Raw genomic sequence first — 19,537 nt, 5'->3', positions numbered from 1 at the left:
ACCACCTCCTGTGTTATTTCTGTATGATTGATGGGAAAAGGAGCGTGACTCTTGCAGCACAATAACAGTAATGGTTGTGTTGCCAGACTTTTAAAATATATATGATTTGAGGAGATTTGGACTGAACCAGAGAGGGGAACACACAGCCTTAACATTCTAAGGGCAAAGAGGGAAAAAGCTTAAAAGGTTGACGAATCATTTGAGGGGAGTGCCGCTGCAAGGAGTATACTACCCCACTCCTTGCCACAAAGAACTGTGGTTCCACTGCCCTTGAATTGCAGTATCAAGCAGAAAGTCACTCTGCTGAAAGGCATCATCTCATACTGCCCGGGAGGAGGCAGTGGTAAACCCCTCCTGTATTCTACCAAAGAAAACCACAGGGCTCTGTGGGCGCCAGGAGTCCAAATCTACTTGATGGCACACTTTATCTTTACAGGCCTAAGGGCCATTGGGTGGGCACACCATCCATCCAAGCAAGAACATCAGCAGCCTGTTCCCACTTGGAAGTAAACAGCTGCTAACAACTCTCCACTTCATTCTAGCATTGCCATATCAAGTTTCCTCTACTGTTTCCCTCACTCTCAAGCCCTTCTATCCTATCTTTTAGGGATGTGCCTGAATCGTTTAGGCACCTCATTACAGAGGTGCCAAACTGGTTTGAGCTGCAGCAGCTGAATCATTTTGGCGGGGTGCGGGGAGTGGTAGCTTTAAAAGGAGGCATGCCGGTCCTCCGCTACCCCACGCTGCCCCACCACAGTGCTGCCAGTTCTAAAAAGCTGCGCTGCATGGCTGTGGGGCTGCTCCCAGCGGTCCGCGTGTGGCGTCAGGACACACACGGCTGCTGCACATGCACGGCGGCCATTTGCACGGTTAGCAACACCATGCTGACCACGCAGTGTGTGTGCTGACGCTACATGCGGGCTGCTGGGAGCAGTACCACAGCTGCCTGGTGCTGCTTTTTAGAACCAATAAAGCCGCGGTGGAGTGGAGCAGAAGCAGGTAAGACCTGTATGCCTCCCTTAAAGTTTAAAGCATCCGCTGTTCACGCCCCCTGCAGCCGCACAAAATACTTTGTGCACATCCCTGCTATCTTGTTATTTGTAAATCCCAGGTCAAGGCCTGGGTTTTATTTTTGTTTATGTACAGCACCTGCCACTAACATTACTTGTTGAATTTTAATTCCTATGGATGCATTGCTGCGGGGGGAGATGTAGGCTTCATGGTAGTTATAACATTTATTTATTTAGTGGGCTAAATTAAGGGACTGAGGTAATGGGAAGGGATGAAAAAAAACCCACCTTCACAACATGACTCCAATCTGGATTCCATTCCTCTCACAACTGCTATTTACTTTCATTAAATTATTATTTTAAAGAAGCATTTCAGGACCAGTGACATATTGAATGTGGCGTGTAGTTTGGCCCTAAGATGTCCAACAAAATAACACTTATGTTGTGGGGCGGGGAGTAGAAGAATCACTCATTAAGGTCGTTTACATGACTGGTAACAATGGCGTGGGGGAAGGGTTGGTGGGCAGCCAGGCTCCTACCTACCTGCCTTCCAGTACACAATCAAATGTATCTCCAAGGCTCATGCGGCACATGATCCGCACCACAGCGAGTGGCAGAGAAGGGAGCCAGAGAATGAAATCCTCCCGTATCCCTCAATGCACCATGCCAGGAGCGTGGTGCACTGAGGGATTCTTCCTCAACTGGGCGCACTTGCCGCCCGGCTCTGTGTGTGTGTGTGGGCTGCCTGCAGCCTCCCCACCACACACACACACACACACACCACACACACCTGTGTAGAAGGGCATGCCTGTGCCCTTTTATCCAGGTAAAAGCCTGGGGAAAATCCCCGAGCATCCCGTTGAGGTAACGTCGGGATTGGCCATGTTCCAGCACTTCACATGAGCAACCCTCTCCAGGTAGGGCTGCCCAGGCCTGGGTAGGGCTGCTCATGTAAACAGCATCATTATGAGTGATTGCACAAGTACTAAACAATGGGTGCCATTAACACTTGTGTTAATTTTACTAAGCACTTAAGATCACAAGAGAAATGCTAGTGTGTGGGGGCGGGGGGGGGGGGCGGGGGGAGCATATCTTCCCAGTGACAAAATACTGTGGTGTAAGTCCTAAAGAAATGCAGCTTCCCCATCAACAGATGTGTAACTTTGCAGAAAACATCTGGATCCCCGGCCACATCTGAGTAACACTTGTATAATTAGTGTTAAGTGGTTAAAAATCATGCTCTTCTGCTAGTAGAAAAGATACAGGCATTTCTTCACCCACTTCCTGTCTTTTCCATGTTTCTTTACCTTACTCCTCCTGAAGCCTCTCCCTTCCTTTAATGATTTGTCCGTCGATTTAATTCCTGAGTCTTGAAGGCTCACAGCATTGTTCAAAACAGCTGGCAGACCTAAGAAAACAGAACACATTCAGCAACAGCATCAAGAAAGAATGCTTCTGGTAATGGAATAGAAGTTAAAATGTGAGAGCCACTCCCCAAAGGGGAAAACATCTCTACTGGCGGCAGGGAGGGGATGATGGATGGAGGACTAAGGATTTGCTTCAGGTCACCAGGGGCACAGCAAGGCTGGACAAAATGTTAAGATGGGCCCCTCCCTCCCACCTTCTTCAGAGAAGCACGAGGGGAGAGCAAAGAGCAAGCTGTCGCTCAGCCAGCGGGCCCTCCTCCCTCAGGACCCAGGGATATCCCCCCCCTTATTCAGTTGTATCTATGCCTCTGCTTCAGACAGAACACATTTGTATAAAGTTTAAATCACATTAAGTAATAGTTCCACATTACTCTGCATTAGTCAAACTTCATCTCAAATAGTGGCCAATGTTAGGCAGCCTAACCTCGGCGTTAGTAGGCTACCAGGGCTGCTGTGCACATAAAAGACAGCTCCATTGCTGTTGCAGAGGCGGGCCGTTGTGATACTCCTTAAAACAGTGTATGGGCACTTGCTTTGCACTTGGCTAAGAACATAAGAACAGCCCTGCTGGATCAGACCCAAGGCCCATCTAGTGCAGCATCCTGTTTCACACAGTGGCCGACCAGATGCCGCGGGAAGCCACAGGCAAGAGCTGAGAGCATGCCCTCTCTCCCGCCATTACCCCACTGGAAACAACAGAAGTAGCAGGAAGTAAGTGCCCGCACAATGTTTTAAAGAGTGTTGCAACAGCCCCGGAACTGTCTCTTACATATGCAGCAGTGTCCCAGTAGCTTGCTAATACTAGGTCGAGGCTAGGGATGTGCAAACAGGTTCGAAGTAGAACTGATTCGGTTTGACAGTTTGGGGTCAAACCAAACCATCCCCTATTCAGTCCAACCCTGGGGACACCCCCCCACCCGGCCGTTTGGGGGATTCATGAGTCATATATGTATGTATGTATGTATGCACGTATGTACGTACTTACCCCCTTCGGAGGGCTTCTCTGAAGCCACACGGGGGATGCTCCATGGAGGTCCCCCCTCCCCACACTGGCCTTCCTCATGCCAAAAAATCACACAGTTTGGATGTTCTTTGGCCCTTTCCCCCATTGAGATGGCCATTTTGGAGGCCACCGCACATGCACAATGGGCCCCTGCGTGGCCAAGTCATGACCCAGGCCATGCAGAGGCCCATTGTGCATGTGCGGTGGCCTCCAAAATGGCCGTCGCAATGGAGAAAAGGGCCAAAGAACGCCCAAACCAGGCAACTTTTGACATAAAGAAACCTCCACAGACCCCTGCAGCCTCAGAGACGCCCCCTGGAGGGGTAATCACCCCCAAAATTGTAAAAAATCACTTGCAAACCCCCCAAAACCAAACTGGGGCAGGTGTTGATGGGGGGCAAAACCAAAATGGTCTAGTTTGAACTTGAACTGAACCAGGCCAGCTAATTTTGTGTACATCCCTAGTCGAGACTGCCCAGAATGTTGGCCACTCTGTCCAGATCTGGGCACTTCACTTTAAGAAGGATAAGTCGGGATAGGTTCAGAGGAGGACCATGAAGATAGTCATATAGCCAGGAAAATCAGTCCTGTGAAGGAACTGGGTATGTTTCTCCTGGAGAAAAGAAGTGTGAAGGGAAAATTGTAGCACTTTTCAAATAACTGAAGAGGGCAAGGACTTGTTCTCTGCTTGCCCAGATAGTAGGACTAGGTCTGATGGGCTTGGTTACAGGAGGACAGATTTTGGCTGAACATTGGAAGAAACCTTACCTTACCTCATCTTAATAGTAAGATCAGTTTGACAATTGAACCAGTTAGTAGGGGTGGGATGGGCTCTTCCTTGTTGGAAGTCTTTAGCAAGTCTCTAGAAAGCCATCCATTGGGGAAGCTCTAGCTCTGGACTGACTGCATTGAGTAGTGGTTGGAGTAGAAGTTCAACAAGGGCCTCCTCCAACTCTTATTATTCTATTCTGGGATTCCTCAAGCATGATCTATAATTTACCCACACTTTCCCATCATAGTAATGGCGGTCCAGACCAGGCTGCTCTGCATCTCCAGGCCCAATAAAGTGATACCTATCTCCCAAGCCAGAGCCCAGTTCCTCAGTGATAATTATTTAATTGCAATCATAATCTAAAATCTCTGCTGCAAGGTGGCAAAAGCCATTTCACTTACTCTCCTCATCTGCAAGAATAAATGACTCGGGAGTTCTTTCAGGAAGCGGCGGAGGGGAAGGAGAGCGTTCCTGGTGATACTCTGTGATGACAGAGGCAATAAAAGCAACTGAAAATAAAACATTTCTGTTAGTCTACTTTCAAAAATCTTTAGCTTCAGTACAGGTTTGGTAGGACCAAGTGAGTTCTGTTCGCAATCGGCATGAATGTGCTATCTTTTCCAAAAGAGAGTACAAGCACTTTAAGTTCCCACATACTATACACATGAAGAATCTCTGAAAATATCCCTCAATCAACAGAGCCTCAAGATTCCCTGGCAAACATCCAGAACAGCATACTGCATGCGGGGCAATGCTGCACTAGCACAAAGCTGTTGCACTAGCTAGTTGCACTAAGTCTGGAACTTATGTTCTAGATTAGTGTTGTGCAACTGTGGCACACCTCATTTGTTTTGATGGGAACTTCTGTGCAAGAGTGCTATAGCAAAATTCTGCAAAACCCCATTTTTAGCAAAACTAAGCCTTCTTCTTGTGCTAGCACAACAATGTTCATTCCGCAGGTGGTTCCTTGCTCTGCATGTCAGCCACTGGCCCTTGGAACAAGGCTTCTGCAACACGAGGAGGAAACTACGAGAACAACTTGGTCTCAAAGAGCATAGCCTGGCTGATGTGCCAGCTAGTAATCTATACAGCAAACAATTTCTACTTACAATACAAGCAATGTATTTTCACAAGGTATGGCATTTTACAACAGTAGGATACACTCATTTTCACTGTAGAGAAAGCAGGCGTGGTGCCTGAACAGTAACAGATAGAAAATCAGAAAAATATACCTGATTTGGGTCTTGGTACCTTCACACTCTGAAAGTGAACAAAAGGAGAGAGAGAAATTAATTCTCTCAGGCCAACATGACTGTATTTAACTTTTAGTGCATGGGTGATAAACAGCAAAATGCACCCAAACAACATTCCATCTATCATTGTGAATAATTAATGTACTAGAAAGTTGTGGGTTGTTTTTTCTATCTTTCAAAAGTGGTTCAGAGAAGAAAAGAAGGCTACGCACACGCTCCCCACTGTGGCAGGGAGTGCCGGCAGGTTTTCATGTACCTTCCCCCCGGATGATCACCTTATAATCTTCGGTGCACCGCCATGCACCCAGATGAGCCGGGTTGCACAGAGCAGTGTGGATCACTATCCACACTGCTGCTGGCAGTGCAGATCGCTAGAGGCCGGGACTCATTTCCCCAGCCTCCACTCATCTTCCTGGCGTGCAACTCAAGTAAACACAAGATCCTGGCACCTTGGCTAAGAGCTGGGACAAAAAGCAGGATTAGTCTGGGTGAGAGCACTGGGATCAGGAGCAATCATGACGCTCTTCACAAGCAGCCTAACCCAGGCTGGGCTACCCTAGCTTGGGTTAGGCTGCTTGTGAGAACAACTTTAAGATCTTGTGACTCAGGAAGTTTTTAGCAGAGTGGGGATTCAGTTCCTGAAGATAATACCAATCCACTACAAGCAAGTCACCTGTTTGATCCCCCCCCCTGCCCCCACGATGAGTTATTTCCATTAAGGAACTGAAGGAATTGTTCATTCTGGTGTTAGCAAGTAGTAGAAAATCCAGATCATGCTTTCACTAAGTAGACCCTTTCTAAATTATCTTGGTTTCAAGAAGTTTTGATTAATTCCCACTCCTGTAACTGGTTATGTACTGCAGAATTAACTGCAGAAATAAAAATAGCACCCAGTTAAGCAGTGATGCGTATATACATGCTGATGGCAGAGATTACAACAGCCCTGCCCTCAGAGCCATGCTTAATTAGCAGTACTAGTAGTGTGTATGGGTCAAACTACACACTGCTTTAGCCTACTCTCTGAAGGTGTCTGTCTGTCTGTCTGTCTTATAACTTCTGTGTTTACTGTCTGATACAAACCAAATTTACAGTACTTGGAGGGAGGATTAGGGAAATGGACAGGAGTATTTTTTTCCCATCTACCATCTTGTTTCAAGATAGCAGCCATTCACAGTATAAGCACCACCACTTTAGAACTAATGTGTCTGTACTCCAATACAAACCAAATTCACAATACATAGGATGGGGTCTTAGGGTATCCTGAGGAAGTCTTTTTGTTACAGTCCTAAAAAGAGATGGCAGTCATTCACATTACAAGCACCTCTCTATTAAACCTGTATTTTTAAAAAAGTAGACAAACAAGACCAGCATCCAAGAGGGTAATCAAACACTATCAAATGGATTTAATTCTAAACAATGTGACTTTGATGGTGAAAAGCACAGGAAGTAAGCTCCATTATTTCTACTTAGAATTGTTCTAATGTTAAATACCACCGAAAATGGACTCCCTATAAATTGGAACCACGGGAGGGAGGGAGTTTTAAGCCTAACCCCACTGCAGCCCCAATCTACTGTAGCTCACTCCCAAACATGCACATATACACACAGCAATTTGCCAAGGGAAAAAAAGGTCCCATTGGCACCAAGGAGAGCCTTTTTTCCTTGGTAAATACCCTCCACAGAGGAGGGTCTCATCTGGACTGGGATTCTGGCAGGGGCAGAATTAAAGCCCCCTCCCCCATAGTCTCAGTCCATGGGGGTCCAGCTGCTATTTAACGTGTAAAAAACAAGCACATACTTAAACTAACTTGTTAATGCTAGTGGCCAAACCCCTTGAAGCTGACATTTGTTTCACCACTTCATCTCCCACTACATTTGAGAAGAGGGGTGCTGAAGTCTTTACTTGCATTTTCTGGGCATTTCTAGATACCTGCTACCAGGCAGCTCACTCAGCATTAGCACAATCTCTGTTCTTTGAGAATTATTATCCTAGCCTCAGCAGTTCAGATCCAAATACAATTTCTGCCACAGTTCAGTTATACAATGTGTTAGCCTTTGTTTTTGCAGAAGTCAGGATATCTATATAGCAATATTGCTGGGGGATAGATATATATATATGAAGTCTCTGATGAGTTACCTTACTTGGCCTCAGAATCACAGAGTCATCAGATAATTTTAGCTGAGACGTGCTGCTCCAGTCTTTAGTGATTTCAGGTTTCTCAACCTGAAATTCAGGTGATTGGTGGTTTGAAACTGCCAATAAAGAGACATCTGCAAAGAATAAAACTACAAAATTGGTGTTTAAAAAAAGGCTTTCTGGGTAGCAGAACTATCAAGGGATGGGTGACCGCCACATCTCACACAAGGTATTCTGCTATCAACAGAACTACTTAGCTACTTGAGCTCACCATCTTCTCCAGGTATAATAAAGGACTCTGGGGTTCTCTCAGGCAGTGGAGGGGGAATGTCTTCATCCATTGGGGAAGAAACTGCAAATCCAAAACACTGAAGGTTAGAGGGCTTGGGTTGTTAACAGAAAAACATCCTGTAGTTATGTGAGATATATACCGCCCTGAGCCAAATTAGGAAGGGCGGTATAAAAATTCAATAAATAAATAAATAATAATAATAATAAAATGCTGAGATTTTGAAGCCTGTCCTGATCCTTCTGAACTTTGACTCCATTTGCACATAGTTGCTTACTCTGCAGCATGAGTTTATGCAAGTGGATTATGGATATGTCATACTGAATTACTGATGGTGGGGTCATTGCTCAATGGCAGAGCATCTGTTTTGCAGAAGGTCTTGTGTTTAATCCCCTACTCTCTAGGTGGGGCTAGGAAAGTGTTCTTTTCCCCATCTTTGGGAGGGGCTAGGAAAGAACGCTGGAGAGCCCCTGCCAGTCAGGCTACATAAAACTAAGCTATGTGGACCAATGGTCTGACTTTAATAAGGCAGCTTCCTATGTACCTTCTTTGTTCCAGCTAGCCCACTACTGGCTATTCTGACTTGCCACCATTTTCCAAGGTCTCGACAGTTTCTCTCTCAGCTTGGCTACGCTGAGATAATTTTAGCTGAGAGGTACCAGGGATTGAACCTAGGACCTTCCTGCAAACCGATGTGTCTTGCCATTGAGGGCCAAAGTGGGTATGATTTTAATCGCCTTTCCAGTCCCATGCTTGGGACTGGCTAAGTTTCTTTCTTTACACAAAGCACCCTTGGCAAGCTCTAATCTGGACTGTGGAGGAGCGAAAGGGCTATATTTTCCTCCCCATGCTGCCATTTTCATGCTGAAAATTGCCCCCGCCAACTGCTATTTGCCCCAATTTAAAAGCATTTATATACTTTTTTAAAAATCGGCAAATAAAATCTGCAGGGGGGTGGGTCCAGCAGGAAAATGCACTGGGGGAAAGGTTAAGGCTCCCTTCTCTCATACCACAGTACCCAAAAAAAGGGGTGGGGTGGGTGGGGGTGATTTATAAGAATGGCAGACCAAAATCTTTGCCATGAGGTGGAAAAACTACTCTACCATCTGTTCCAGTCAGTATTCAAGCCTATAGCTCTGTTCAGACAAGCATATGAACAGCTGGCTTTCCATGATAAGCTTCTGATGCTTTAAAGTATCAGAAGCATATATCAAGAAGATTTGTTCACATTTACAGACATCTGAATGCCTAAGATGGAAATAACCATTGGATGCAAATTGCCATGTCAAACCTTACACAGCAGAAGCATGAAAACATCCAAATACACCTTTATTTATACTTTTACAAAAATTGTGATCACCAGATGGCACTGGAGCTGGCAGCTCCTGCAAAAAGCAAAACAAAGCAGGGTGTATCTCAAAGTCTGACATATAAGACATTAATTCAGGATAAAAACGAACACTTTATTTTCACTGCTCTTTAACATTGCCCATTAATCTGGAGTAATTTATCCTACTTAGCATCTGCATACATTTCAAATCACAGGAATACTGTGGCTGATGGTGTACTCCAAATATAACCTCCACTGAAGAACTACTCCAGTGTTCTCCACTCCGTGTGTTTTCAGAGGCAAGGCTTAAAGTGGTTCTTGCTTCAGTCAGTTTGTAATGCAAAATGTAAATATTACTGGCTTATGTGTCTCACAGTGGAAGGTGGGCTTTGGAGAAACTCCTGTGCCACTGTAGTGCTCTCTCACACACGGCGGTGCTGCTGCGCAAGAGTGCAGTACTAGAACGTCTTTCACCATCGCTGTATCACAGCTGCTGACCTCTTACACAATCACACATTGAGCACTACTTCCATTATTCCCAATGGAAATGTTTGACGTGTGATCACACAAGAGATCTGTAGTTCTGGCACTGCCCTTTTGTAGATCACTATCTGCAGTGCCTGCATTATGCTGTGGTTTATAAGCCAATATTTGTTTTCTGCTAACAACAACCAGATGTTCATATAGCTTATACTACAGTCCTTTAAGGTGCCATGAGACTCTTTGTTAGTTATGCTACTACAGACTAAGAGAGTTTAAAAGATTCTGATTTTTTTTATTTTTTGAAGAATTTGTTTGTGCGAAAGAAAGTCATACTGCCTGATGACTTACAGATACCAATTTTTTCATACACAATCCTGCCACTGAAATTTGCTGATGAACTACTTTTTATACCAAAAGATACTCAGGAAAAATTAAAATTTCTTCTGTAGGTTTTTGAAGAAATTCTAGATATCATACTTCCCAGTTACCTACATATATCAAGTTTTGGATGAACAATCCTGCCACTTAAATTAGCTAGATGCACTACTTCATGCACTGGAATATGCATGATGAAAATTTAAATATTTTTTGTAGTTTTTAAAACAATTTCTGAATATCATACTTCCCAATTACCTACATATACCAAATTTTGCATGAACACTCCTGCCTCTTAAAGTAACTGAATGTATGACTGTTTACACTGGAATATGTTTGGGGACATGTTTAAATAATTTGGGGTGGGGGTAGCAGAAATTCTGAATGAAATAATAATCATTTTAAATACTGCCCTCCAGACCATTTTTTATTGAGTAAGTTAAAACATGAAAAGAGGGAATTGCAACAAAGAACAGACATTTTGACATATATACGTCAGCTTTAGTGGTTCTATATCCCACTGGTTAAAATCCACATTCTTATATCCAAGATTTTCCCCAATCTAATTAAACACCTGGTTAATACTTAACAAAAGGGGGAGGAGCGAGGAGAAGATTAAAATATATCTTTCTTTTAAGTGTACAATGTTCAGATTCTAAAATGCTTACTTTAAGAGGCATTGTTATTCCATTATGTTTATTTTTCTTATGTATCAACCATAGGTTTTCCTGGTTTATGTATTTAGAATCTGCTAGGTGTTCTTTGAATCTGGTGACTAGATATCTTCCTGTTTCCCCTATGTAATTTTCCCCACATTCTCCACAAGTGATTTTATAGATGACCCCTTTCTGCTTGCAATTGTCTTCCCCATTTTCACAGACTGGGGCAGGCTTTAGTTTTTGTCATATATGACACTTTTCGTCATATATTCTGGATCTTACTAACTGTTGCTTCAAGCACACTACATTAGCCTTGATCACATATTTCCTTAAACTTTTCTGGCATTACCTAATAAAATTATTAGAAATAAAGAGAATCTTTAACACAGGTAAGCCTACCTCATATTTGGAACCCCCTGTTCTTAAGTGGAATTTATATCCATTTATCTCTGCTAGATTCCTAGCCTTTTTCTATAGCCTGTTCCTTATGTTCCTGAGACGACACTTCAGCTGCTCTTTTAACTATATTTTTCACCCTTTGTACTTTAGTCTTTAGTGGATGTGCTGACTGAGTCACTGTTTATAATTAAATTCTTTTTGGCTGGTTTTCTGAACCATTTAGTCTGTAGGTTATCCTTCCCCAGACAAATTTCTGTTTCCAGTAGGGATGTGCGAAACGTTTCGGATACAAAACGTTTTATACCCAAAACAGCCTGTTTCGGGTGTTTTGTAGACAAAACAAAACACCCATTTTCCAGATCCAAAAGTTTTGTATACAAAACAAAACGTCCCTGTTTCGGCTACAAAAAGTTTTGTTGTTTCAGACCTCCATTTTGTGGTGATCTCTGAGTCAGTCTCCATTTTGTGTTTGACATCTCTTTGAATTTCCCACCCTTCCAGCCTTCTGATCAGTGACCTAAATCATGGGCTGACCTGCTGACAATTCCCTCCTTGTTCCCCATTGGCTCTTTTGCTTCTTGCCACTCTTTACTGACCCCACATTGGCCAGGGGAAGGGTTGCTAACCCATGGGGTGCTGGGTTCTGTTGTTTCTGTGGTGTTCTGAGTGTAGATTCTCTGGTAGCATATGAGAGTGGATTCTTGTTTTTCACTGAAAATCTCATATGCTACCAGAGAATCTACAATGAACACCTCAGAAACAACAAAACCCAGTACCCCACAGGCTTGTGGGTGTGGGGGTGGTTGGCACCCTATGTGCACTACACAACCCCTCGCTCTGGGCAACCCCAGTGCCCCCCAAGTGGAATTATGGAGCTGCTGAAACCTCCATTACTCCCCATGGCAGAAATCTTAAAGACACGTAAACTTCAACAAATTACAAAAGATCAGCCCTTTGCCCAATTCCTTTGAAATAATTCTGGAAGTTTCCTTGCCCCCATTGGGCACTACCACCCACCACACTCTGCTCTGGATCATCCCTTTCCCCTTGATTTGAAGCGATACATTTGCTGGAATCCCCATTATTCCCTATGGGAAAATTCTTAAAGATCTGTAAACTTAAAAAAAATCACCAAAAAAATCAGCCCTTTGCCTAATTCCTTTGAAATTTGGGTGGTAGCTTCCACCCATTGGACACTACCACCACTACCCACTCTTTTTGCCCTGGGACCCTTTTTAAAAATCCAAATAGATTTGGATTTGGATTTGGAAAATTTGGCTACAAAACAAAACAGGGCTGATTCGGATTCAGAAAATTTGGGTACAAAACAAAACGGGGATGTTTCGATTTGGATACAAATCAAAACAAGAAAATTCCAAAATGCACACCCCTAGTCTCCAGGAAATGTAGCCACCCTTGACTATCCAGTGCTTCCCTTTTTAGACATATACTCCCTCCCCTGTTCATACTGTCAAATACCTTGTCTGCTTGTTGTTTATTTCTGGTTATGATAATTATGACATCAGTGTATCCTTTATATAAGATTACATCCTGAGTAATGCATTTACTTTCCAAATTATGCATATAACTAATAGCAAGCAGAGAGGCCAGTCAATCCTCTCTCCTGAGAGTAAAATTTACTGTTAAACTTAAACACATTGCATTGTAAACAGGCTATAATCATTTATTCAGTATCCGCTACTGTAAATCCGTAACATTGTATTTGTCTTTTGTTGATCCATCATGTAATTGTATGGGGCTCTTTTTTTCCAGCTATGTTATCAACATTAGTATATAACGCCTCCACATCAAAACTCTCTATGTGTAGTTCATTAACAAAGTTCCTGAGCTTTTGTAGCTCTTCCAGTAATTGTCTTGCACTTTCCAGATGAGATGGTACAAATTTTAACAAGGGGGACAAAATTGTTATAAGCCAGCTCAATCTATCGGCTGGACCATCACACCCTGAAATGATTGGTCTCACTTTTATGGATGTTAAGGGTACATCCTTGCCCCCTCCTTCTTGCTCTTTTTATGTTTTAATTTACGCAATTAAAAAAGGTCTAGACTCGAGAGAAGTATTGTAGCAGATCCATCATGTGTATTGCATCTCCATTATATCAACTAATTCATTTTTTAACGGTTATTATTCTCCACAGATTTTTAACACTCAATCAGATCAATAATTTGCAAAGCATCATAATGCCCAAGAAAAGCAGATCTTTCTCATAGTGTGTGCACGAACCAAGGTTCATGCAGTTTCACCGCCAAAGTGGTTCAGGCGAGGGCTGAACAAGTTCTGCACTCCAAAGCACTGCCAGGGGTGGGTGGGAAGCAGCGAGCAGTGAGTGGCACCTTTAAAAGGGAGTACAGCAGGTCCTTACCTGCTCCCTGCCGCTCCATGCAGCGTCTCACTGTGACGGCACTCCCTGCAAGAGCCCACTTGTGGTGCGGGCAAGCATATGGCCTCCGCACATGCACAGACGCCATTTGTGTAGTCAACAACACCATGCTGGCCACACAAATGGCCTCTGTGCATACATGGAGGACACGTGCATGCTGGCGCCATGTGTAGGCTGTTGGAGAGAGCACCATCACAGCAGGAGATGGTTCAGCAAGCATCATTGAAAAACCTGTGCTTTCTCGATTATGTATGTATTTTTGAAATAGGCAGGCAGAGCTGGCCTTGTAACTTCAGAATGCATTTGTTCTCTACTTTTGGAGCTGGTATCTGCTTTACTTGTGGCTTATATAGATTTATTTACTTTGGCATGTAACTCCTATGCTTCCTCCAAGAAGCCCAGAGTGGTTCCATTTATCCTCCCAGCAGGAATGAGGAAGCTTATGCTGAGAGATAAGTGACTGTTCCAGAGTCACCCAGTGAGTTTTATAACTGAATGGGGATTTGAACTTGGATTTCCCCAGTCTAGTCCAGCACACTAACCATTGTACTGCTCTGGCACTTTTTTTCTCCTTCTTGTTATTTATTAGTAGTAGTATTCATTTTTGAAATAATCAGAAAGACAAAGCTGCCTTGGTGACTTCAAAATTCATTTACTCTCCACAGAAGCAGCCTTTTGTAGCCAGTCTGTGCTTTACTTCTGGCTTGTACAGTTATTTTTGTTGAGAATTCTCTCTGGTAGGAGAAACCCTTTTTCATTATAGCAGAGTGCACAGAGGCACAACACAGCAGAATTTAGTTAGGCATGCGTGTATGCTGAGAGTAAAGTAACTTGGAGCCAGTTCATAGTTTCAAATCAATATGTATGGCATTTATTAAAGAACTCCATTCTAGATAGGAAAGTGAGGAGTTAGGATCTCTAATCTATCTATCTATCTAGCTGGATGCAGATGGATTCTGCATCTCTGCACACATGGTGCAGGGAAGAGGAGCTTGCATGCTGGAAGACAGAAGGAAAAGGAAGAGAAGGGAGAGAGGAAGGAAGTGGCTGGAAGGAAGGAAGTGTCCCTTAGAGTAGCAATCTACATGCCAAAGGGATAGTGTCAGAGCAGTAGAGGAGGGATGACCAATGTCTTGACCCTCTAGCCCTATGACTCAAGTGTCTGTCCTCCTATGTCACTGAGACAAGAGACAGCGCAAAGTCCTTCACTTCCAACAATTTTCTCTCTTTGTGTGCTTGTGTTTTGAACCTGCCATGTTAGATACAAATCTATACACTACTGTAGTCCTGTTAAACACTATAAAGCAACTGGTGTTTTCCATATTTCTCTGAATCTCTGCTGATGATCAGTTGAGTTGAGCTGTGTGTGTGGTTTTTGTTGGGGGTTTTTTTGTATTTTGATCCCACTCATTAGCTACAAATCTACACTTTGCCAGTTACTGGTAAGGCACCCACCTAGTCCTGGCTCCACCTCTGCAGCTGCTCACAATTGGTTCCACCTCTCACTACCTGTGTCTCCACCCATCACATGCCCTGCCTAGTGTTGTCCCCAACACAGGAACCACCAGCTGCCACTGGAGCACATGTAAATTTAAGGAGGTGTGCCATATGGCAACAAACCATTTTCTTCTTTGGGTACCCTTCCTTTCTAATGCAAACCTCCCCTCACAAGTTGGCTACCAACAATCTCTCATAAACTTACTCTGGCAGGCTGATCTCACTGCGTCCAATGATTGAGTATTCTGGACCTGAGGACTACACAACAGTTTGTTGGGTCTTGTACTATCCAAAGTTTGGGCTTTGGAGTCCACAGCAGAGAAAAAAGTGGGAACTGTTTCAGGCAGACCCACAGCAGAGTCAGGAAGTTCTGGGGAGCATGGGTCATCTGAAGATGAAGAAAAGTATGGATCCTCTGATGACCAGATATAGCGCTGGCGGTGTAACTTCCTGTGCACACAACACTGGGTATTGTTTGATAGTTTATTTGAAGTGCTTGAGTGAGCTTGAAAGCCTCCAGACTTGAGGCCCAGACAGGAGACTGAATCCTTTGTTGTTGTTTCTGAAGTTTTTTGTGATACTAACTCAAAAGGGGTTGATTTAGTTCGTGTTAGGGGTATCTTTGTATCTAAGCTTATCCCAGTTTCACCTCCTGATTTCAAAGTGGGAGGTAGTTCTGTCCAAAAGGCATTGTTGAAGTCCAAACTGTGATGTTTATGGAGTGGCTGTCTTGCCAAACAAGAGTTCCAGTTTACTGCGGTATCCATGTTTCTGCGGCTGTTGGAGTTCAAGACTCCAACAGAAATTGCTTGTCTGACTGGAAAGGCACCATCCCTGTATCCATTTGTGTCTAATCTCTGTGTATCATGATCAGAATGCTGAGATTTCTTCTGTTCCTCTTGCACTGAACTGCAACAAAATTAGAATGATTTCAGAGCTAGAAATATGCAAATACCCCTTCTCTATGCACACTGAACCCCACAATGTTATAAAATTACCTTGAGTAATTTTGAGTAAATGCAAATACATAGCCTTCTCTTATGAAAAAATACATCTAAAAGGGCAACACTAGTTTATGTATTGTTGTATGAGTGCTGTTTTCAGCTCTCATGTGGTGCCTTGCGCACCACAAAAATATTTTCATATTTTATAAAAATTAAACTGAATATGTATCTTCTTAACAAGTCACATGAGGAAGATGATTCTGTAATGGCTGGTTCACACATTTGTCCTAATCTAGTTTTAATGTGGGTTGCCGACATTAGCGTGATTGTGAAAACCCACGCTAAGGTGTTTTATGGCCCGAGATGAAGCTGAGATTCCCACCTTGGTGTGGATTCACACAATCATGCTAATGTTGGTAACTCATATTAAACCCAGATTGTGTGAACCAGGCCTAAGATGGACACGTTGCTGGAAATAATTCAATATCAGAAATATTTCCAATATGATTGGAGAAATCTATTATGAACAACCTTTGATACTACCACCATACAGAAGCAATTCCAGCCAGTTCTCATTTCTTTCTAAGATGGTAGAAATAGTTATTACAAATAAATAATATACAAAAATAATTAGTGTTGACAACTTTGCTGGGAAGCCTTCTGTACATGTGGGAGTATGTAGGTTTCCAAACTGCACAGAATTATTTGTCAATCAAAATACAAAAACAGAAAATGTTCAGTGATAGAAAGGTCAAAGTTTGTTAGAGGTGCAACTTCCCCCTGCATTTCAGGCAGTTCAGTTGGATTGTAACTAGCATTTGCACAAATGAAATGGCACTTCCACTTGCAAAACGAGGGGCAGGATTTCTACCAATTCTCCCCTCAATCAGCAGCCCACCATGCCATACCCCACACTATTCCTGATGATCCCCAAACTGAAATCATTTAGGGCTTAAACACAGCGCTCAATACAGGCAAAGTTAAAGCATTTTAAAGCTGGTTTTTACCTGTCCAGTGGTTTCAGTGAAAACATTTCCATATGTTGGGCCTGGAGCATCTCGGCTGTTGGATGGTTTGCTTGAGTCTGTAAAAAGACAAAAGGTATGGTTTTAATTATCCATGGGAATAGAAGAAACTAATATTGGTAGGTCAAAATCTAATAGCACCATTACCTTTCATGCTGAGAAAAGCAAGCTAACCCTGAGTTACATGGCTGAATCTTGATACTTGTCACTCGGTGGCGGGTCACTGAATTCTCAAGGATTTCCCTGATTTCAACAATGGCAAGTCTCTCTCAACTAGGGGCATATCTAGGGTAGGGCAGGCAGGGCACGTGCCCCGGGTGCCACTTGAAGGGGGGCACCATTTTTTTAAATTAAAAATTTAAAAAAAATGGCCACTGAAAACAAAATGTGCATGCTCAAATGGCCTCTGTGAGGCCCTAGGCCACGCCAGGCCTTGCAGAGGCCATTTGAGCATGCACGGCAGCCATTTTGTTTTCGGCAGTCATTTAAAAAATAATAATATTTTTAAAAATGGCCACCGCACATGCTCAAATGGTCCCTGCGAGTCCCTAGGCCTTGCCAGGCCTTGCAGAGGCCATTTGAGCATGAGTGGCAGCCTCCAAAATGACCAAAACACCAATCTGTGTAGGCCCAAACAGGCCCCAAAATCAGCCCAGGATGGGCTGCGGCAGTGAATTAAGAGGCCAGTGGGGGGAGGGGAGACCTTTGCAGACCCCCCCCCATGGCCTTTAGGAAGCCCCCTGAAGGGAATACAGGTTAAAAAAATTAAAAAAATTATATCATATAAGTCACTGTACACATATTCAGTTTGGCACTATGTACAGAGAATTGGGGCTTGTGAATACTGAGCTGAAGCTTATGAGCTAGGATTGTGTTCATTTGCTCTTACTTTGCTTCTTGTGATAAGTGAGTTAAATGTGATGTCTTAATAATATGGCTATTAATGGTGAGTTTGTCTTTGAATCAGTGTGAAATCCTTAGTATTAACTCCACTGGGAATTTCTTGCTCTCTTTCTCTCATTTTAACTGTCTTTCTGAAATACTAGAATATATTGCAAGCAGCGACACAGTTTACTCTGCATATCCTTTAATTATTTTCAGAGTATCTGGCAAAAGTCAAATTCTCCATTGATTTTTAAAACTTATGTAATAGTGATGCTACAATGCATAGTAGACAGGTACTTCTTCTGTTTAGCTTTCCAAGTACACCTCCACATAGTATTTTGGTTTTTTCATGAGCCGCAGCATACTGAAATTTGTCACTGTCCAGCATTTTTTGGTCTGGCTACGTCCACTGCTAAATAGTTTTTGAAATATTAAAAGATTTATGAGCTTGACTTGTATTGTTGAGCTGATATTATGGTAAAGTTATCTGAAAGATGGGTGTCAGCTGTTTGGACAGGGGGAGTAATTTCAGTGCTTGCCCTAGGCGCTTTTTTTCCTAGATACGCCTCTGCTCTCAACTTTCCATAAAGTGGTTTTTCACCATTATTTTTTGGCCATTGTGACTGGGAATTATGTGAATTGCAGTCCAAAAATATCTGGGGACCCAAGACTGGTCTGTTTTATAGTGAATATGTTGCATGCCTTCCCTCATTTCAACGTCTTTTGTCCCCAAGCATCACTCAGAGCCAATTCTTACATTTGGAAACTTCTGGAAATGCTTTCATGTGCAATTCATGTTATTAGCAGCTGTTGGAGATGCAGCCACACAGGAGAAGCACCTTCAGCAGCTCCAGTAACCCTATTCATATATTATGTTCAACACATGTACAATCTGTGTACAGTGTATGCATGTACAGACCTGTATGCATGTAAAGTTATTTGTCCATTTTTGAACATATGTACAGCAATACAGTTCCCATCTGTACCTGTATTTGAAAGGGTCTGTACCCTGGTTCACTTTTAAAGTGAACGTTATGTGCAGTCATTCATACAAAAACATGTACTGTACATGTGTACAGACTCTTGAGTGCATGTGTCTGTACATAATGCCTGAATAGTGCTAGTGTGACAGCTACATAGGAATTAGGGATGTGCATGGAACCAATCTGGAGGCCTTTTATGGGCCTCCAAACCAGTTCGAACGACCAATGGTTCCGCTGGTTCGAAGGCGGGAGGGATGACTTTAAGAGTGGGGGAGGGTGCACTCACCCCTCCCACCATTTCCCCCTCACCAGTGCTCCATTGTAACTCTAGCGTACCTCCCTGCCGCCCCATCCCCTCGTTGGACTGGAAGTAAGCAGAAGTACCTGGCGCACATGCGTGCGCACTTCGTGCTTGCTCATGGGCATGTCAGGCATGTGTGTGATGTGCATGCACATGTGCTCAACATGTGCACGTGCACCAGGTACTTACTTCCAGTCCAACAAGGGGACAGGGAAGCAGGGAGGTACGCTGCTGCCCCGGTTTACAATGGCGTGCCAGGGGGGCGGGGAGGGTAGAAGCAGGAGGGGTGAGTGCACACTCCCCTTCCCTTATAGTAATTCCCCCTGCCTTCAAACTTCCCCACACCGGTTCCGTGCACATCCC

The 19,537-nt window shown here is 43.5% G+C and overlaps 1 protein-coding gene across 2 annotated transcripts in view; it reads right to left on the bottom strand.

Moving 5' to 3' along the window:
* Positions 1-19,537, bottom strand: part of PTPN22 (protein tyrosine phosphatase non-receptor type 22) — a 72,531-nt gene that overhangs the window by 10,188 nt on the left and 42,806 nt on the right. For both annotated transcript variants that reach the window (XM_053246738.1, XM_053246737.1), the window contains 7 exons: positions 16,988-17,064; positions 15,242-15,945; positions 7,874-7,954; positions 7,603-7,736; positions 5,445-5,472; positions 4,614-4,721; positions 2,318-2,418 (listed from right to left, as the gene is read on the bottom strand). In XM_053246738.1, the coding sequence (XP_053102713.1) occupies positions 2,318-2,418; positions 4,614-4,721; positions 5,445-5,472; positions 7,603-7,736; positions 7,874-7,954; positions 15,242-15,945; positions 16,988-17,064 (1,233 nt within the window). The remainder of the gene's footprint in view (positions 1-2,317; positions 2,419-4,613; positions 4,722-5,444; positions 5,473-7,602; positions 7,737-7,873; positions 7,955-15,241; positions 15,946-16,987; positions 17,065-19,537) is intronic.

The sequence above is a fragment of the Hemicordylus capensis genome, chromosome 4 (assembly GCF_027244095.1).
Source record: "Hemicordylus capensis ecotype Gifberg chromosome 4, rHemCap1.1.pri, whole genome shotgun sequence".
Lineage (NCBI taxonomy): Eukaryota > Metazoa > Chordata > Lepidosauria > Squamata > Cordylidae > Hemicordylus > Hemicordylus capensis.
The sequence above is the reverse complement of the archived record's forward strand: the minus strand, read 5'-3'. Positions and strand labels throughout refer to the sequence as shown.